General features: G+C 49.7%; 1 protein-coding gene across 1 annotated transcript; it reads left to right on the forward strand.

The window, feature by feature from the left end:
- Positions 1-21,145, forward strand: RNF169 (ring finger protein 169; the record flags this gene model as incomplete). Its single annotated transcript, XM_082277331.1, has 6 exons — positions 1-331; positions 8,767-8,843; positions 13,565-13,711; positions 14,412-14,524; positions 15,209-15,308; positions 15,976-21,145. 6 exons carry the CDS (start codon positions 1-3, stop codon positions 17,176-17,178), a joined length of 1,971 nt encoding a protein of 656 aa, XP_082133457.1. The 3' UTR covers positions 17,179-21,145.
- Positions 21,146-21,404: the final 259 nt, after the last annotated feature.

The raw sequence follows: 21,404 nt of genomic DNA on the forward strand, positions 1-21,404 counted from the left end.
ATGGCGGCGGCGGCGGCGGGCGCCGGCGGCCGGGCCGCGGTGCGGGGGCGGCGGCGGCGGGGCCGGTCCGCGGCCGAGGAGGAGCAGGACGCGGTGGTGCTGTCGGTGGCTGAGTGCCCGGTGTGCCGGCAGGCGCTGGTGGAGGCGGTGACGCCGCCCTGCCGCCACTCGCTCTGCCTCGCCTGCTTCCAGCGCTGCCTGCAGGGCCCGGGCCTCTGCTGCCCGCTGTGCCGCAGCCGCCTCTCCACACGGGCCCGGCGGCAGCAGGCCGAGCCCGCAGCCACCACGGCCGCCGGAGCAGCAGGCGGGGAGCAGCGGCCGCCGGACCAAGGTGCGGCTGCGGCGGCGGCGGCGGCGGCGGCGGCACCTGCGCCCCCCCCATCCTGGACCGGGCGGGGCGGGGGGGGCGCGGGGGCGGGGGCGTGGCCTCTGGAGAGGGCGTGGCCGCCGCGGGAGGCGCGATGAGTTCGCGGGGGCTCAGCCCGAGGGGGCGTGGCCATGGCGGGGCGCGCGGTGAAGCTGCGGGGGGGCTCTGCCCCGCGGGGGCGCGGTCAGGCGCTGAGGTGCGATGAGTTCGCGGGGGCTCAGCCCGGCCCCGGGCGCGGCGGGGGTGTCCAGGCGCAGGAGGTGTGACAAGTTTGCGGGGGCTCAGCTCCCCCGAGTCCTGCGGGGCCGAACGCGGGAGGTGCGATGAGCTTGCAGGGACTCAGGCCAAGTCCTGCGGGGCCGAGCAGGGAAGGGGGCAGTGGGCTTGAGCCCACCCTGCTCTGTGGCATCGGGAGATGGAGGGGATGGATAGCATCATCCCCTGGAGCAGATGCCCGAGTGGGAGGGATGTTTCCCCACTTCCTCAGGTGTTTTTGTGATAACCTTGCCCCAAAAGTGAACGAATCCAACAGTGCTGCCAGGAGTCGGGCAGGTTTGTACTGCATCAAGACAGGAAGGCTTTTGCACCATGGGAAGTCTTAGTCCCTTGTTGACATTAAGAAAGTCCATCATCCCTGAGTTCATGGCTTTTTGTCACACGTTTCCTCCCTGCCTCCAACGCTAGATGCCTTCCTCAACTCCTAGAAAACTGCTCCCTGTGTTTCCTTCAAAATAAATCCTGGTCTGAGGCGGTGGCATTGCTCTTTCGGAGATGCCCACCTTGCTGCTGTCAGAACTCGGGATGCACCCGGATTTGTTGGTTGGAGAGGTGTTGCAGCAGTGCCCACTTCGGCGACATAGCAGTGCTGAGGGGAACCCTGCAGAGCAAACAATGATTTAAGCTACAGATAAACATCCTTTTTGCCCAACCCGTTCCTTTCTGAGCGTGTTTCTGGTCTCCCAGTTCATGCTTGTGTCAGCATCCTCTAATTGGCTGTGGGAAGAATTGGCAGGATGATCTTAAACAGCTTAAATTGGTGGTTTGAACTAACCCCACTAACCTGGAAGAGATTTAGGAAGCCTTCACGCGGAAGGATTTGCTGAATCAATGAACAGATGGGCTCTCCAGAGGGAGCTGAGCCCAAGGGCTGGGAGTGGTTCCTCCGGAGAAAGGACAGTGGGAACTGCCGAGTCAATCTCTGCTCCAAGGCAGTGGTGTCAGTCGTGCCTAAATGGACTCGGCATGGTCCAGGCAAGCTGGGGTGAGAGTATCCAGCCATGCTGCAGGAATGCTGGTGCGGTGTCTTAGCTGGGCTTTTTTAAGAAGAATTCATTTTAATTCTCTGCTTGTCCTGAATTGTGTGGGACGAAGGGGAATGGCTTCCCACTGCCAGAGGGCAGGTTTAGATGGGATATTGGGACGAAATTCTTCCCTGTAAGGGTGCTGAGGCCCTGGTATAGGCTGCCCAGAGAAGCTGTGGTTGCCCCATCCCTGGAAGTGTCCAAGGCCAGGCTGGACAGGACTTGCAGCAACCTGGTCTAGTGGAAGGCCCATGGCAAGGGGTGGGATGAGATGATCTACACGGTCCCTTCCAACCCAAACCATTCTATGATTCCATGATTCTGTCTGGCAGTAAGGCACATAGTCATTTGTGTGGGCTGTCATTTTCTGCCTGCCCAAATTCCCGCTTGTGATGCAAGCTGGGCTCATAGTGTGAGGAATCAAAGGCAGATGATCCATTACAAACAGGGACCTACTACATGCACAGAGAGAGCAGTGGATGTGGTTTCTCCTGACATTAGTGAGGCCTACTGGAGGGTCCCAACATAGCTGAAGCTGGCAGGGAGACCCAAGCCCTGCTCAAAGCAGGGTCACCAGCAGCAGGTTTCCCAGGACTGTGACCTGGTGGGTTATGACCATTTACAACGTTAGAGATTCTGCGGCCCTGACAGTAAAAAAATATTTTCTATGTTCAGCAGAACTTCTATTTCAATTTGTGCCCATTTCCTCCTGTCCTGTTACCAGGCAGAGGAGCCCGGTTCTGTCTTCTCCTCTGCTTTCTGTTTGGTATTTAAACACATTGGTGAAATACCTCTGAGCCTTCTCTTCTCCAGGGTGAACAGCCCCAGATCTCTCAGTCTCCTCTGGAATGTCAGATACTCCAGTCACTTTGCCCTCATGGATCAGGATAAACAACATCTGCTGCTCTGTGCTCCTCCACTGAGCCCGCCATCTCATCATGGAAGGCATTGGTTAAGCCTACTTTCCTCTCCTTCAATCCAGTGGCCTACCTCCCAAACACCTTGTCCTTGTGTAGAAGTGGTTTCCAGGCACAGCTGCTTCCTGGGAATCAAGGTGGGGCTGACCCTCCTCCTTGCCCTGTTTGAAGGGCTGGGTGACGTTTGCTTTCTCCCAAGCTTCACGAACCTCTCCACATCACCGTGACCTTATCGGTGGATACGTGATGTATCTATACACGTACCAATCAATGTCTGTAGGCCCCTGAGCAGGGGCAGTGAAGGCAGCAGAGCCCAGCTCATCCCAGTGGTGCGCAGTGACAGGACAGAAGGCAAAGGACACAAAGCGAAACACATCAAGTTTCACAGGCTGTAAGAAAAATACCTTCCACTGTGAGGGTGACCAAGCACTGGCACAGGTTGCCCTGGGTGGTTGTGGAGTTTCCATCCTTAGAGACAGTTAAAATCCAACTGGACATGGACCTGGGCAGCCTGTTCCTGATGACCCTGCTTGAGCAGAAGGGTTGGGTCTCCAGAGGTCTTTGCCAACCTCAGTTATTATGTGATTCTGTTACCAAACACTGATTAAGCTCTGGTATTTCATTAAATCACTTAAAATGTGCAGAATCTTTAAAACTACTCAGTATGACCACTTGACATACCTTGATACCATTCCAGCTTAAACCAGCTAATTAATCATGGTTTCATGTCCCAGTTTTTGTGATTCCCTTTGGGATTCTTCCATGATAGTGGGCTTAAGGAGCTCTCATACCTTGGCTGAGGCTGGGGATTCTGCACTAGGTGCTGTCCAAATAGGTATAAAGTCAAAATCCTTGTCTCGACACTTGTCAAACAAAACTGGATAGAAATCAGCGGAGACACACACTTGGTGCCTGTTGTGTCTTGGCATGGGCTGGTTTTCCTGACAGCTCCTGGGCATCTGATTCCCTTGGAGCTGCCCTGCTGCCTTCAGCCTGGTGCCAGCTGCTGCTCCAGAAGGATGCAGGTGGCCCATGGGTCCCACGTCCTCTCTGGACATCTCCAAGTTCACAGAGCGCCTGGGAGGGCACCCTAGATGCTGGTGTAAGGCCACCCTTTGAGCTAGAGATGCAGTGCTGGCTGTAATGCTTTGCTAAGTGAGGTTTCTTATATTAAAACAGTTGCTTGGTGAAATTCTTGGAAGGCAGAGAGGAGCAGCAGATGGGAGGCTTGGAGACTGCGGGTGTGTGTTTGAGGATTCAGATGGCCAAGGAGAAGGAACAGAACATGTTTGCAGCAAGGTGCCCAGCCTGATTGTGAGAAAATAAGTACACTCGCATTTCAGAGAGTCAGATTTCTTTTGTTTCTCCTCTGCCCAGTAGCAATGCACAGCAATCAATAACTGATGCTCATGTAAGAGGGGGTGGAGTGTTTTTGCCAGACTTGTAACATGACTTCCCCCTCCTTCCTGCCAGTCTTTTTCTGGCAGTGGCTTTCCCCTTTCCCCACTGGACTAAACCAGTCTAGTTCTTGAGCATTTCCTGGTGATCCCTGAATTTCCTGTCATTTCTGTTGTTCTGTAGCCTGTCAGGAGCTGGGTTTTTTTTGTCTCAAGACCACAGTGCTGCAACTTTGGAAGCGGCAATCCTGAAGAAGCCTTTCCCTGCCTCGGGAAGATCAGTGATTTGCTCCCCACATCAAACTGCTTTAAACTGACACCATCTCTTTTTTTCCTCCTTGTCACAGTGTTGTATTGCTAATGGGATGGGTTAAATTTAAGATTTCCTGGGAAGATAGGATAGGGTGCCTCTTTGGGGGCCGTGAGGCTGTCACAGGGCTTGCACCTCCATCTCTTTCCTCGTTGTCCCATCTCCAGCCCTCTGCAATACTTAAATTATTTTTAGTCTGCCATTAATGAAGAGAATGATTAGGACCAGACCCAGAGTTAGCCCCAATGGTCAGTGTGAGAGGAATGGCCGTGGATCGTCAACTCTTGCAAAATAATTTTCCAGTTGAATAGTGGTTACACCTCTGCTAGGGTCAGAAAAATCCTAACTTCTTGGTTTGTGTTTTGAAAAAAATGTTTAAGATTTTGTCTTCAGCTGCAAGTGTTAACTGCCAGGAGTTAAAAGGAAAAGCAGTGAAAGGCTCAAGGGAGACGGAAGCTGCAAAGCCTGCTGAAAGTTTCCGTGGAAGCTGGGGGTGACTGGGTTTCGCTGCTGCCGGTGGCAGAGCTGGGACTTGCCGGATGGCATCAGTTTGGCAAAACCCAGGAGCCTCTGAACAGCAGACAGGGAACCAAAGGGTTCTGAATCGAGTTCAACTTCACTTTTATTCAGCCCATGTTGCTGAATCCACCAGATGGAGGTTTCTGAATCTTTTGCCAGTAAATATAAAATGTGCTGGTCAGGAGTGTGGCTCCACGGAGATGGTGTGTAAGACACACTTCCGAGCTGGCATGGAAAGGATGGAGGCATTCAGGGGGATTGAGGCTGCAAATCAGATGCCTCTTATAAAGAAAACCAGTGTTAAATAATTAGAAAATCTTTTGTCCTCTCAAATAGTGCAGAAATCACTGCTGGTTTTTTCCAAGACTGAGCACAATAGGATGCAACTCTTGTATGTCAGCATAAAAAAGCAGGATGCCGGGTTTGATCCTGCCACTGCGACTGTTTCGGTGCTCTCGGTGGGCTTGGAAGGAGCATCCCAGTGGCAGCGCTCCCAGCAGACCTTCAGAGTCAGCTTCATTTAGAAACCAGTTCTGTTGACCCACAGATCAGTCGAGAGGAAGGGCAAGCAGGAAATCTGTTGCAAAATCAAGTAAAAAGCCTTTTCTTCCATGATTTTGCCTGCTCTGTTTTTGTCCTGGGCTGTGGCAAACATCGAACCAGCTGAGCAGCCTTGTCCTGGACATGAACATCCAGAATTGGCATGGGGAGCTGTGCCAGAGAAAGACATGTGATGCTCTGGTCACCTTGTCTTCTTCCCAGTGCGAGGACCGGTCTGGTTTCACTTGGAATGGTTTTGTGCCGACAGAAGCATCCTTGGGTGCAGCACCCTTCTGCCCTGTCAGCAGAGGGGATGCTGCCCCTCTGGGCAGCCCTGGAGGCACCTCTGGAGTGCTGTGTCCAGCTCTGGCTCCTCAGCCCAGCAGGGCCAGGGAGCTCCTGGAGCCGGGCCGGCGGAGGCTGCGCAGCTGAGGAAGGGCCTGGAGCAGCTCCGTGCCCAGCACAGGCTGAGGGAGCCGGGGCTGCTCAGCCTCGAGAGGAGCCCCAGCTGAGAGGGGCCCTCAGCCCTGGGTGTCCCTGGCTGCAGGGAGGGCTCAGGGCAGGGCCCGGGCTCTGCTCCGGGGCCCAGCAGCGGCACCAGAGCCACGGGCAGGGCCTGAGCCCAGTGAGTTCCACCTGAACATGAGGGAGAACTTCTGTCCTGTGCGGTGACCAGGCACTGAACAGGCTGTCCAGAGAGGCTGTGGAGTCTCCCTCACTGGAGATATTCCAGAACCCTCTGGACACAATCCTGTGCCCTGGGATGGTGCTGCTGGAGCAGGGAGCTGGGACCAGGTGAGCCACAGTAGTCCCTTGCAGCCTGACCCATCCTGGAGTGCTGTGAAATGCACATATACAGCTTTGCATACATTTTTGTTTTCATCTCTTTTATACCGAGTTGGAAATTTGGAGTCTTATCTCTTTTTGACCCATCTGTAAAATATCCAAGTTGGTACATAAAGATACTATTGATAAAGTTGTCTCTACCTGGTGTTGGACCCCTTTAGCTAAACCACCACAACTTACACATAAATGTTATTCCATCATTTAAAATTTCTTCCAGCTTGCTGAACCCTAGTGAGAAATGAGAGCGATGACAGTGGCTCATCTTTCCTGGTGCGTGTTTCCTTCAGGTTAGCTCGTGCCCTGGAGGGAAAAACTCCACCTTTATAGCTCTGGAGACAAGCCTTAAACATTGAGAAGTAATTGAAGTTTGCTGCAGGCGAGTTACAGATTGCTGCTGCTCTTGGGACTGTCTCTGTGGAAATTCAGCTTGATAAAGTTCACAAAGAACTGGAACCGCTCAAGGACACAATTGAAAAAACATTTTGGGAAGCCGTGGAAGGTTTCCAGTGCGGCCGATTGCGGGCGCAGAAGCAGGAGCAAGGAATGCAGCCTGGCCCCCCCAGCATCAACATCGCTTGGGATTTTTATCACATGTGTAGGGACATTTGGGATGTTTTCCTTTAAAACCAAGCCTGGCTCGTGCAGGCCTGTGAGTATGAGGGAATAGCAGCTTTTTAATGAGAAAAAAAGGCCTTATAGTCTATACGCTTAATGTTTGCTTACATGAGATTATTTTTCTCCCTCTGAAACGAATATTAGATAAATGCTTTGTGATTTGTGCAGCTCTGGCATTGGCAGCATTGCCTCTTCAGAGGCTGCAGAGTTTGCACTCACCCTCACCAGCAGGAGGGACTGAAGTTACAGGGCTCCCTAGGAACTTTGAAAGGGGAAACCAGGGGAAAGCAGGACAGGTGGTAACAGGATTTCATCAGTCTGTAAATGGCATGTTTGGGCAGTGGGGCTGTGGCCCGTCCCCAGGGAGGAGGGAAATGTGGCCGTGAACCAGAGGATGCCTGGCAGAATAGTCAGCAGCTGGTCATTGGGTGTTTGATTCACCCACCCTGCCATGAACCTTTTGTTTTGAGCCAAATAAAAACACTTCCTAAATAAGGGAGGTTCTGTGAGGGGGGCTCAGCCTGGAGAAAAGGAGGCTCAGGAGGGACCTTCTGTCTCTCCTCAACTCCCTGACAGGAGGGGGCAGCCAGGGGGAGTTTTGGGCTCTACTCCCAGGGAACAGGGACAGGAGGAGAGGAAACAGTCTCAGGCTGTGCCAGGGGAGGCTCAGGCTGGGCATCAGGAGGAATTTCTTCACTGAAAAGGTGGTCATGCGTTGGCAGGGGCTGCTTGGGTTGGTGTTGGAGTCCCGATCCCTGGAGGTGTCCAAGGAAGGCCTGAACGTGGCACTCAGTGCTCTGGGCTGGGGACAAGGTGGGATCGGTCACAGATTGGACTTAATGGTCTCAGACATCTTTCCTAACCTAAATGATTTTGGGATTCTGTGAAAACATGTGGTGGAGCTGCTGGTTTATATCCTTTAATTTTAGCAGGGTGGGAAAAGGAAGTACCCCTGATGTTTCTTCCTTGCTCAAACCTGTTCCATCCTGACCACAGCACACTGGTATGATGAACTGTGCTGTGCCCTGCCTGGAATACTGATAGGGATTGAGCCAGGATGGTTGTCCAGGGGTTGTTGTTTTGTTCTGGTTGTTCCCTTTTCCGTCCGAGCTCCTCCAAGTGAAGTGCAACTTGCCCAGACTTGCACTGCACAGAAGTGGGAGGGAGCTTTGAGGCTGATGCGAGCAAGGGAGTCCTTTGGGAGTAACAGACTCCAGGGATGGAGGTTGAGCTATAACCCCATGCCAGTATGCTTTTGGTTTCTGAATTCCCAAGGGGAAAGGGAGGAAGTGGGAGCAGGACAGGGAATTTCTGCCAGACACAGCATCCTGCCCGCTCAGCTTCCAAACGCTGATCTGGGGAGTGCACGGCAAGCGGGAAAGAGGCCGTGCTGCTGCGGCTGGGTGGGGATGTGGAGGAGACCTCATCGAGAAAACGGGGGCGGTCTCCGTGCATCGGCGGCAGCGGCAGGAGGGCAGCGGCGTGAATTCGAGGTGCGGGGCTGCTGCTGGCAGCCTGTGTGCCTGGGGTGTCTGGCTGCAGCAGGCACCTCAGTCCTGGCTTTATTCCTGGGACTCAGATTCCCTGTGCTTAAAGCCTGGGTTTATTCCTGGGACTCAGATTCCCTGTGAAATCTCCGGGCTGTTACTTCACCCCTGTGTTTACATCGTCCCAGTGCTCCCCGATTGCTTAATTGCTTGTCAAGGACTCTTGAGAATCTCAAAGGAAACTCAGGAAGTGCAAAGTGGGATTACTTGGCCATCCTCCTCCCCATGTTTCTGTATGTTAAACAGAGCTGTGATAGCAGTGGCAGAATATAAACATCTGGGGTTGAGAAAAGTGCTGCAGAACCTCTTGTGCAGCCTGTGGAGATCTCACCCTTTTTGGGAAATAATGGCCAACACCAGCTACCCTGCACTAAAAAGTGTTTCCTTTTTTTCCCTTTTCTTTCCAGACTTTATATTCAGAGCACCCATTAAATTAAGTAAAACAGGGGAACTCCGAGAAGAATATGAAAGCCACCTAAGGAAGGTCAGTATTCTGGGTAATTGTGTTTTTTCTACCAGAATAACTTGGATTTCCTGCAGGAATGCCATCCTACCTGTAGGGAAACCTGAAGGGCTCTTTTTTCCTCTTCTGTAACAAAGGTCATTTATTCTCTCTATACTGTTCATCCAGTTCAGGAAATGGCTGTAATTGAGCATGTAGAAGCCAAATTTTGCTGTCTTAGTCTGCCTTCCAGATCATGGAAATGTACCTTCTTTGGAGTGACTGTTTGGTTGTGAATGTAATTCCATAAAGGCTTTTGCAGCATAAGGCATCTCCTGCAGTAACATCCTTCTCCTCAAAAACAAACTATTCCAAACTGGAGCTTTCTATTTATTTTTAGCCAAGAAAATAATGTCATTTAAAGGCCCCCCCCCAAAAAAAAAAAAAAAGAGAATAAAGTCTTTTCAGCTGGTTTGGAATTAAAGTCCATGAAAATATTTTCTGGAGTTTTGATCTTTGTGATCTTGTTTTCCCTTGAGATGGGTCCGTCTCCTTGCTGATTACTTTACCTGCTGGGAAAAACGAACCTGAGGGGTTTTTCATTGTTGAAGAATTTTCTTTGGGTTTTCACTTGCAGATCTCAACAAGTGTAAAAAGGGCTGGGAGGCTGATTGAGTTAGAAAAACAGCCTTGTCTGAGTAGGAAAATACCGCCTAGGTGATTTCTCAGGTCAATAATTAATCTGAGAAATGCATGTGTGTGAGGAGACAGTTAAAAAGCATGGAAGGGCCTTCCCTCCTGCTTCTCCTTGTGTGGAATTATCCACTGATGGACAGTGTCACTGCAGGTTGCTGAGATAACTTTGGCTGACTATTTCATTAACTGATCATAGGAATTGCAAGCTCTTCTCCAATTCAGGTGCCTTGCCTGGAAGGCAGGGACACTTTGTGTGCAAAGCCGTGGGACTTGAGGCATTTTCAGCAACAATTCTCTATCAATTTAAGAAAGCACATTTGCAGCACGGTCATATATATATATGTCAATATATCTGTATTTTTTGACTTCAGCAAAAAGATACCGCATGCAGTCCAGTGCCAACACGTCTCCCTGCCCTTCCAGTCAGAAGGAAATACTTTACCTAGTTTCTGGCTTTTTGGCATGTTTTTGTCTTGTTCTTGTTCAGCCTGCTGCCTTCCCCTTCTTGCTCCCTGCCAGATGGGAGATGGGTTTCTTCCCCCTGCCAGCTTAAACTGCTTTTTGTGAAGCTCAGCTGAAAGAGCTGTGTGGGAGATTCTGTGAATCGTCATCTAAGAGGAAATGGCAGTGAAATTTTGCTGGTAAAATGACAACTGATGATGCAGTCACACTGTGTCCTTATTAATGGAATCAGAATAGAATCACAGAACCATTTAGATGGGAAAAGCCCTCTGAGATGGAGTCCAACCGTTCCCCCAGCACTGCCAAGGCCGTCACTATCCCATGTCCTCCAGTGCCACATCCACATGGCTTTTAAACCGCTCCAGCAATGGGGACTCCACCACTGCCCTGGGCAGCTGTGCCAATGACTGGCTACCCTTTCAGGGAAGAAATTTTCCCTGATTTCCAACCTAAACTTCCTCTGGTGCCACTCGATGCCATTTCTTCTTGTCGTGTCACTTGTTGCGTGGGATGAGAGACTGACTCCCATCTGGCTCTACCCTCCTGTCAGGAAGTTGTAGGGAAGCAAAATTCTGCCTGTTGCTACTTATCAAGAGTCTCTTGGTGTCCGAATTAGGCAGGAAGAGACAGAATCTGAGGTTTGGGAGTCTAAGCTTGTGTATTGATTGGATTTCCTTCCACGTCTCAAGACATGGGGTTTCATCCCAGCTTCCCTGCCCATGGAATGGGGATAACCCGGGCTTTCCTCCTGAGGAAGGGCAAGGAGCATTTCCAAACCTTTTTACATCTCCCAGATGGGAGTTGTTTCATAAATCTGAACTGTTGACCTGCTTCCCAGCCTTTTGCAGTTGAAAACAAAATGGTAGCATAATTTGACGGGGATAATCTCATAGTTGAATTTTCTCAACTGGCTTTCAGAATGAGATAGATTTTTGCTGTCTGTGCAGGATAGCGAGATTGGTTTTCTCTCTTCTGTGCCCTTGGTGCTCTTGCATTTTATGTTCTTCCAGAGGAGGCTGTCATTTCTGTGTACTAAAACCCTAGCTCATCCTGTCCAGCTGTCTTTTTATCACAAGCAAGTCTGTTGCTTGTAAGCACACGCAGTGGGAGGGAAACTCCTACCTGAGGCATGTGCTGACATGCAGCTTCCCAGAGCCAGGGCAGACGGAGCAGGCTCCGGGAGGGAGCAAACCTGGACGGTTTGTGGAGGCAAGAGAAGATACCAAATGTGAGTTTGCCAAACTTTTGGAAATAAATGTTAGTGTCAGGAATGATGGTCCTGAAATGGGCGTTTCTTGAGTGAAAAATTATCGATTGCTTGTACAGCACTTTTTCTCCCCTGCAGTTGTGGTATCCAAAAGGGCTAAAATGCATTGTCTGATAACTGTGCTGTTAACAGCAGCTGTTGGTCCTGCATCCCGTATTTCAGAGATGCTACTCAGGTAACATGAGGTCCTTCTCCCAGGGTACATGTTTCACACTACATTGTTTCAGTTTCTTGTCCTCCTGTCCCAGCACAGTATTGCCACGTCTGGAAGCAAATTCTCTGGGAGATAATTTACATTAAGGTTACTTCAGATTATTATTTTTGTAATTAGTACAGATTTTATCATTAGAGTATGATTTTGTTTGCAGCCTTAATTCTGGACCTAAATTCTTTTTTGTATTCTATTAATTAGGATTAGGATCCTGTTGTTGCCTTTTTGACTTCACTGTCAGCAAAGCTTGGGTTGTCACCTCACACTAATTATGCCATGGATTTGCCCAAAATCCTTAAATGTTCTTGTGTGTTGTTACATATTCTTGTGTCTTTCAATTTGGGAATTGAGTATAATTTTATAATTTAGCTAGAAAAGGGAATATTTCCATATAACTTTCTTTCACCTGAGAAATACAGGAGGAACACGAGTGTTGGGTAGTATTTCAGCCAGCCAGCCAAAAAAAAAATCTTTATGATAAATCTTGATGTGAATTTGTTTTTCAGATGCTTCAAAAAAGGCAGAAATATTGTTGACTTAGAGCAGACTATTCATCACATCCACATCAGGTGGTGACAGTCTATGTTAGTCAGACACTGTTGTAGTTACTGCCTGAGATTATTAATAGATGAGGAATTTAAAGATAGATCTTAGAACAACTCTAAGCAAGGAGTCAAACTGGTCTTTGAAAATATTTGCTGAACACCCACAATCAGCCAAACAGTGGAGTTTTTCCTGTTTTCTGCCTTGTTTCCTCCTTGTTTCTCTCTTCCTCATCTCTGGGGGTTTGGATTCAGTAGGATTCGGGTCCTTCCCAATTTGAAAATCACAATGTGCTTTTCATGTAATGGCGTGTGAACTCTGTTTTGTTTGTCATCCATATGTCCAGACTTTCGGGGTTTTCCCCTCCTCCAGCAGGGAAGAAAAACACTAAATATTTTTGGAAGAATGAGGAGTTTTTGCAACATCCCCCGCTGCCTTTATGAGTTAGGGAGCTTGTTAAGCACCTGAGATGCCTAGGCCCAAATATGAGGAAGAACACGGGGATTTGAATTCCTGGTGCTGTGGTTCATGAGCGGGATGAAGATGTGTCAATCAAAGGTCTGGATGACTTCTGCACGGAGGGTGGATGGAGGAAGGAGGGAGGATCTGTTCTATATACAGACACATGTAGGCTTTTCCTGGGCTGTGTCTAAGTTGAGCAAGAGGCAGGACACAAGCTGGGAAAATGGCTGGGTGATGGAGGGAGAAGGGAGCTGGATGGTGTTACCCTGGGCAGGGACGATCAGGTGGCGTTATCTGAAGTGTGTTCTGCTGAGCCTGTTCGTCAGGAAAAGGTGGTGGAAAGGAGGAGAAAAGGGGTATTGTTGGTTTTGATAGCAAGTCTGCAAAAAAAAAAAGAGGTCCTGGCAGAAGAGGGGAGTTTGAGTCCTTAGGTAAGGTGCAAAAGAGAGCAGCAGGACAGGCAGCCTGTCAGGGTCCGTGTACCTTGTGTCCCAGATCCTGGCATTCCCTTGCACTTCTCCGCTGCGTTTGAAACTGAATTCAAGCGTTGTGCCTGGAGTCAGCTGTCAGGGGTAAGGTGGCCTCTCTGGATCTTCTCCATCCCAGCACATAGTGAAACAATGGGAGTTCATCTCTCGTGTAGCTTTCAACGTGGGAATTGCTGCATCTCACCTTTTATTTTAGGTGATGCTGCTTACGTGTCTGCCAAATTGTGTGTGCTGCATGTCAGGCCGTCGGATGGCTAAAACTGAAATATCACAGCTTGCACAAAACTAGTTGTGCACATTTTTATATGCAGTATGATCATCTACAAGTAGAGAAAAGCTTTTTGTATTTCAGAAAATACAGTGGCAGAGAAGGCATTGTCCAGCCCTGGGCCTCACGGTGCCTTTGTTGTTTTGCAAAGAAGATAAAATCCGCGATACTTGTGTATAAAACACAAATGTGGTGTAGAAGCAAACCAATCTTCACATTATTGTGAGACAGAGGCAGTGGCTCTACCCTAGAGTAGAGAAATGAAGGCACAAAATTAAATGATGTGACCTAACTCTTGGTCTTGCCAGTCTGTAAGTGTAGGACTTCAAATTATAACTACTCTACCTCTTTTGTCATTATTTCCAGCTGAGAGAAGAGAAACTACAAGAAGAAAAGACATCTGAGGATCTGATTAACAAGTTCATTCTAGATGACATGGATGTAGGGAAAAGAAAAATGGAGGAACAGCAGAAAAAAGATGAATCTGTAGTGCTAAAAGGGAACCAAGAGTGTGTAAGTAAGCTCATGCTTCTCCTTCCTGCCCATATATCAGAATTTTCATTCTTTGGCTTTCCAGGATTCCTTGATTGAGTTTTTACAGTTTTTGAAGGCTTTGAGCTGGCAGATTTTAAAGATCCTTGTTAATGAGAACTGTCTTCTAAGGTTTGTTATGGCTACAGATGTTCTTCTAGAGGTTTCTGATCCCCCTTTTACCCTCTACTACGTGACTCTTCCAAACACACCAGCTCCCCTCAGCTTTGGGGATATCCTTGGTCTTCAGGCTTGCATGCATTTCCATGAACGTTTCTCCATGAATCTTCTGCAGTGAAGTTGTACAACTGAAGTTCAACACATTCTTCATGCTGACTTTTGGCTATTTCCCATTTCATTTGGGAGGCTCTGCAGGAAATGCTCTTAAAATTTCCATTTGATGGGCTGACCCATGGGGGCTGAGTAACCAACACCCTGTAGTAACCTTTATTGTAGAATTTTCCCACATTTTCTTGATCAGTAAATTAATGTTATTTGATGACTAACAGCTATATACAGGAGCTATGTGCTTATTTTTGTTTCATTTATGCCTTATGTCCTCTCAGTATGATCAGAAATGGGGAAACTGGGGATCTTTAACACTTCTGCAAGAAAGATCTTTATTTTCCAAGTTATTCTTTTTGTTGTACATGTCAGCTAACTCTTCCTTGATTGACTTCAGTTTCCTGAACGTCTCTCGGATTCCGAGAATGAAGAACCATTCCAGGGCAAGCAAACACATCGGTCAGCTTTTGTTTCCAAGACCAGTGCCTACTCCTTTGCTTTCCTTTCAGGGTAAGATGCTGAGACTTTATTCAGAATAATGTCCTTTAAAGATGTTCTTTCGACTTGTTTTAAACACACCTGAGATGCTCTAATTCAAATGGTGGTTCCAATCTACGTGATTTTTTTTCTGGAATTTTAGAACAGACTCACTGGTAGAATGTGGTGTCTGTCTGATTACTTCCTACCTGGAAGTTAACGTTTATCCCATGAAGGAGAAAAATCATTGCCTGTAGATTCAAACCATTAGTCAGAAATCAAAATTCTGTAGGATGAACTCAAGAGTGCCGGTTCCTTCTCCAGCACAGGTATGAAGGGATAGCATCAGCCCCAAACAGCTTTTTCCCTGGAAAGCTGTTGCTCGGCGCAGCAGGAGCAGCTGAGTAACCAGGTGTGTTTCCACGTGAGAAGCAAAGGGGTTTCCCCAGCTTCCTCGTTAGCACTGACCTCGGTTAATTGTGAGCCGTGGGCGGAGGTGTCCGTGTGTTCAGCGCGGAGCCCGGGAACGCAGACCGGGACTCTGCCGGAAACCCGAGATTCCTGGATCCCTTTTTGCTGAGGGCATAGGAAATATCTCTGCCAACCAGGCGCTGCCAAGGCTGATGCCTCTCCCAGAGGTAGCTACTGCCAGGGCTGTTGAGCTGGTTGTTCCTAAGGTCATGAACAGTCTCCTGTTCTCACCCATCTGCTTTTCAGGAATTTAACCACCAAGGTGGAAAGGAGTCGGAGCTGCAATGACACCATTCAGGAGAGATCCAAGAGCAGGCAGAGATCAGCCCCAGCCACCAAAACAAAGGTACAGGCAGCATCTGGAAACAGGTTCCTGTGTGTAAGTGTTCTTATCTGAGGTTACACAGCAGCGGTAATCTGGAGATATAAAATATGGGCTTTGTGGCACTGTGTTATCGCCATGGGGCCAATCGCTTCCTTGTGCCTCCCAATAAAACCTGCTGGGTTAGGAATTGCTATGCAGAAAAGCAGACAGGTGTCAGGGTTCATGTGTAGCATTGGAGGCTAATTGGAAGTTGAAAGGGTTCTTATCAGGCTGATTTATTCAGGTAAAGAGAAAACACATTTCAAGGCCAGGTTGGACTGGGCTTGTAGGAATCTGGTCTAGTGGAAGGTGTCCCTGCCCATGGCAGAGGGTGGAATGAGATACTCTTTCAAGTTCCTCCTCACCCAAAGCATCCTGCGGTTGTGTGATTTTGCCATCGGAGTGGTTGTTACTTGTGGCAAGAGCAGCTCTTAGACTGTAATAAATTTGACACCCAGATCATGCTGGACTCCGGAGTCTCCTGCTCATGTCCCACATCATGTCCCACGGGGGGTGCTGTGACCGGCAGAGGCGGGCAGGGGCAGCCGTGTGCGGCAGCCATCCTTTGTGCCGGCCTCCTCTCGCACGCTCGCTTGCCCGTGTGCACCTCCGTGAGCGGCTTTCCCAGCTGTGCTGCCTTGCCTTGCAGGTGCTGCCCATCACCGGCGCGTCCACGCCGCTGCTCGGGGTGCTGTCGTCCACGCAGAACAACCGCTGCCTGTCCGCCCCGGACCTGACGGCCGAGAAGCGCCTGGTCCTCAACGCCGTGTCCTCCCTGTCGGCCCTGCACAGGCCCGAGCGATCCATCAGCCCCGAGAGCAATGACAGCATCTCGGAGGAGCTCAACCACTTCAAGCCCATCGTCTGCTCCCCGTGCACTCCCCCAAAGAGGCTTCCCGATGGCAGAGTCCTGAGCCCCCTCATCATCAAATCCACCCCCAGAAACCTGAACCGCAGCCTGCAGAAGCCAACCACCTATGAGGCCAGTCCTAGAATACTGAAAAAATGGGAGCAGATATTTCAGGAGCGTCAGATCAAAAAGACTCTCTCTAAAGCGACCCTTACGTCCTTGGCTTCGGAGCCCGGGGAAGACACCGTGGTTCCTGACATCACCAACTCCAGCAGTTGCACTAAAGAGCAGCCACAAGTGCAGGATGATCACCTTCCACCTGACACTACAGGAGAGCCTCGCGCTGAGCTGGATTTCTTCCCTTCTGTCAGTGAAATGAAGCTGGGAAGAGGGAGTGAGAAGAGCAGAGGTTCACAGGCCTTAACCACAGATGACGGTGCTGATGAACCAGATGTGAGATCAAACGTAACCGCCCTAAACACACGAGTGTCTGAAGTCCCTGACCTAAAAGTGAATACATTCATGGACAAATCCTGTCTTAGTCTAGGCCCAAAAATGCTGAGCAGAAGACTCATGGGTGTCAGCGCCTCACTGCCTGACACCAGCGCGCTCGGAGTCCCCGTCAAGCCGTCGGGGAAAAAGCAGCTGAAATACCTGAACAACAGTGAGTTGATCAACGTACAGAACAGCACTTGCAATTCTGTGGAGAACATCATCGGGGAGCAGCCCCCGCTGCTGCGGCGGGGCCGGAAGAGACGCTGCAAAACAAAGCACTTGGAGCACAACGGCTCCGTCAAAAGACTGAGGCACGTGGCAGGGGAGGTGGGCCTGCCTCCAGAGGTTAGGGACATGGAGCAGAAGCTCCAGCAAGAGGAGGAGGACAGGAGGTTGGCCCTGCACCTGCAGCGGATTTTCGACAGCGAGAACAGGACAGTGGATAGGCGGAAAGTCCGCGTGGATCGGTATCTGCTGCGGTCCAAGAGCACTCTGGGTGCCAAGTAGCACTGCTGGACGATGTTGCCTTTCTAGAGGACGATGAGGTTTATCGGATTATCTTATAGGAAAACTATTTTTTGCCCTACTTCCACCCATGCAATTGTTTTTTCATTTCGGTGGTAAGACATTTCTAGGTCCAGTTCAGAGAGAAGCCAGAGTCCTTTCAGGTTTTTTTTTTAAAAAAAAAAAAAAAAAGAGTGAGAATGAGAAAAAAAAATCCTCCGGTCCTCTCTGGTCCGTTGGTCTGAAGGAATTGTCTGTCATCCCTGTGAATACTCTGCAAGACCTCCACACGCAGTCGGGCACACGTGCGATCAGGCCACGTCTGGTTGTGGGGTCCGGCTCTTATCCATGCTCCGTATTTCTTCTGGGAAGTCCTAAACAGAGCCCCCCCCCCCCCCAGTACTTCCAAATGAATGTATCTCACTGTCTGCACCAGCACTACAGATCATTTGTCACTTTTCTGAAGCAGAAAGCCAGATACAGTGAAAAGAAAGACCTGAAATAAGGATTTTACTGAAAAACCTGATAGGGACTTGTAATTTCATGTTTGTGACAGGGGAGAGAGCTCAGGTGGAGCAGCTGGGGCCGCACGCTGAGCACTGGGACCCAGGGAGCTTTTCTCCCAGACCATGTCTTTTCCAAACCAAGAGGGTTTCCTGTTCTTCCCTATGATATTGAAGAAAGGGAAAGGCCAGCCAGGGAGTTTCAGGATGGATGTCCAGGAAGGATGTCCTCCCAGCTGACACATCCCCTGCTCGGTTCAGAGCTCTCTCAGCACACCTAAGGGCTGTCCTTGCATGTCCCGGAGGAGCATCCCAAGTGATCCGGCGCATTGCTGTGCTCTCCAGGCACCCGATGGGACGGGAGCCCCGCTGCCCCAGTGCACTGCCCTGCCCTGCTCCAGCTCCCTGCCTTCAGGTTCAAACCACTAAGAAAGCTCAGGTGAGCAATGCACTAAAAACTTCCACTTCCAGGCATGAAGTGGGGCCTGGAGCAGAGCTGGCTCAGAGCCTGGGCTTGGTGGAGCATGTGTTCTCTGCACAGATGTGGCAGGCCACCCTCTGAGTGTTTGTAACACTCTCCCATGGATTCATTTCATGGATTATTTCCAGTAACGTAGCTCGAAAAGTAGCGTTCCAGCTCAATCCTTGACAGCTGCCTTGCAGAGTATTCACTGGGACCCTCGGAGCCCGCGGGGACCTTTGCCCAGGGCGGGGGCTGCAGCATTACCCATCCTGCCCCCACCATGTGCCAGGTGGCAGGGATGTTTTTGGGATGAGCACAGTGCTGGGGCAAAATTCCCTAGGGATGGTGTGAAGGGAGGGCAGCCAGTGCACATAAATAGGCGGATCTGATCTAAGACAACAGCATTGCCCAATTTCCTCTATCTAAAAATGGTTTCATTTTCTCCCTCCATCTTAAACGGTCAAAAACAAAAGAGGAACTGGTTTTCTTTTTCACTGCAAGGACCCTGGCAGGTTTTTTTTTCCTAATTGAACTGGATTTAAAAAAAAAGAAAAAAAAGAAATCTTATATTTTATTGGGTAAAATTTATATATTTTAAATACTATATTTCAACAGATCGACACTTTTGTTTTGAGAAATCTTATAGCAATGATTCCATAATATATATCTCTATCTCTGTATCTCCTTGCCACACAAACTACTGGATGGTTAAAGTTGTACCTGGGGCTGGTGACACCTGGCCTGCTCTGCCTTCCCAGCGTTCCGGGCCCTCTCCTGCGCCGCAGCCTTGGCAGGTGCCGCTTGAAGCAGGCGCTTTTGACCCAAACTGAATCCTGCTCCTCTTTCCAGCTGTGAATTAGAAGGAAATTAAGGAATTAGAGCCTTGACTGGACCTAGAAGAACAGCACAGAGAGAAGTAGTGACTGCCTGAATCTGCCCTTGGCGCTCAGGAGGGAAAGCCACAGCTTTAACTTGGAATCCGTGCTGTTTTTCCCAACACTTGGAGCTAAAATATGCACTTCCCAGGTGCATTTAGATTGAGAATTATTTTTACAGGCCCCCTTCTCTGCAGCTCATCCCTGGAGCCCCAAACAGACTTCCCTAAGCAGTTTCCTTTTTTCTCATTGTGTTTGTGGGGGTTCAGCCAGGCCTGGGCTGCTTACACTACAAAAAAATAGATTTACACGCTGAATGTATCTTTTCTTTCCCCTCTTAAAACAGATTTCACAGCCCAATGCACTAGGCCAGTGTCTTAAATACCTTCTTTTGAAAAGATTTTATAAATATTTTGGGGTTTGTGTGTTAATTTCCTGGTTCCAGGTCCAAGCTGGGCAGAAGTGCAGGAAGCAGTGCCTGGGCTGGAGCTTGTCCCCAGCCAAAAAAAGCTTCATGGGACCCCTCGTGCTCCCAGCTGCCCCCAAAGCAGAGATCCCAACTCTCCACACATCGTGCATGGGCCATGGCATCTGCATTCAAGGAGACCTTTGGATGTGGAATCACAATCATGTGGAAGGGTTGTGGCGATGCAAAGCCAGGATGAATGTTTTATTAATTTAACACTCTCGAAGTTTAGGTAAGCTTGCACAAAACAACAAAAACTGTAAATAATTACACTCAAAAGAGCAGGAATTCCCAGCCTCTCCCCTGTAAAGGTCAGGAGTGACGCCACCTTTGCCAGAAATCATGCCAGCTGAGAAGGAAAACACCTCGTGCTGAATGGTGGATGCAGCACAAGATTAAACCAAGTATTTATTCACACTCCTCTGAAAGTCCTTTGTAACCCTCAGCTGCCTTCCCTCCGGGATGAAGGCATTCCTTGCTGGCTGTGAGACAGCATGGGCATGGGAGTGTCCTCCCAAAATGTGAAGCTGTCTAATCCGGAGGGGCTGGGGTTGGTTCCGTGACAGAAGGACTGTGTCTGCCAAAGATGCCACCGACTCCCAGAAAGTTGCTTTCTGACCCTCTGGGGCTCTCTGCCTGGGAAAAACCGTATGGAAAGATCCGTGTTTGGAGTCAGCGAGATCAGATAAATGAAGGAAAAGTGCCAAAAGGGATCATGCCAGGTGATTGTATGACGTTGTTCTATATTGTCAGTATTTCTCTTCCAATGCTATTGTACATGCAGTGCACAGTAGTCATGAAGTGTAGCTTGAACAAGCGCTTCTTTGTATTTTCTCAGTGAAAGCAAAGGGGGAGATCGAAGCCTTAAAGACTCTCACTGATTTTAGAAAACAAGCCTTTAGCAATGCTCCGAGGGCAGGGCTCCGCCTGGGCCCTCCGACAGCCCTGTCCTGCCTCCCGGTTGTCCAGCAGAAGGTTGGCAAAGAGTTCGTCCCACACACGAGGGGAAGCGTTTCGGGAGAACCTGGACCCTCTTGCCCGGTGGGGGATGCAAGACAGAAACGACCCCCTGTCCGTGGTGGAGCCCCGCGGGGTGTCCCGGGGATGGGAGCTGGGATGATCCCCGCGTGCCGCACGCGCCTGGCACCACCCTGTCCCCTCCCCGTGTCCCTGCAACACCGCGACGCATCCGCTCCACAGTTAGCTCTTCACTATGCAAATGGGAAAACCTTCAGCTGGTCACGGATGGGGGTGTGCGCCTGGTTTCCTTGGGATTTGCTGTCAAACTGTTCAAAACCGACCTAGATGTCGCTACACTTTTTCTCCAGTGACGCTTTCAATCGTCGTGCTTTCGTGTTCTCCGCGCGCCAGCAGAGCACCGGCTGGTTACAGACTCTCACGGTCGTTCTGGTCTCAGCTGCACCCTCGTGGCTTCACCTGAATGTGTTACCCAGCGATGGAAGGCACCAAAGGACCGCTGACTTGCATGTGTGAAATGTGTGAGTGGAATGACATGCAGGCGTCTGTCATGTTGTGGCTTCTGTTGTTTGAAACAGAGTAAATCCTGCTTGTGAAACAATTGTCACAAACCAGAAATATGCCAACAAATGTGTACAAATAACAGTGTTCGTTTTAACAGCAACCAGGACTTGAACTGCAGGGCAAAGGCCGAGGTTCAAACGGAATAAAACCAGGTTCTGACAGTGAAACTCCCCGTTTCTTGCTGTGCTTGGAAAAAAGCAGGATCCTACTGCTGCTTGTCCCAGACAGGTGACACTTGCCTCCAGCTGAAGGAGGTTGTGGAGTAATTGTGGAATCACAGAATCATTTGGTTGGAAAAGCCCTCTAAGATCATGGAGTCCAACCACTCCCCCAGCACTGCCAAGGCCACCACTGACCCCTCTCCCCAAGTCCACACGGCT

This window comes from Coloeus monedula (assembly GCF_965178545.1).
Source record: "Coloeus monedula genome assembly, chromosome: 3".
In the NCBI taxonomy this organism is placed as follows: domain Eukaryota; kingdom Metazoa; phylum Chordata; class Aves; order Passeriformes; family Corvidae; genus Coloeus; species Coloeus monedula.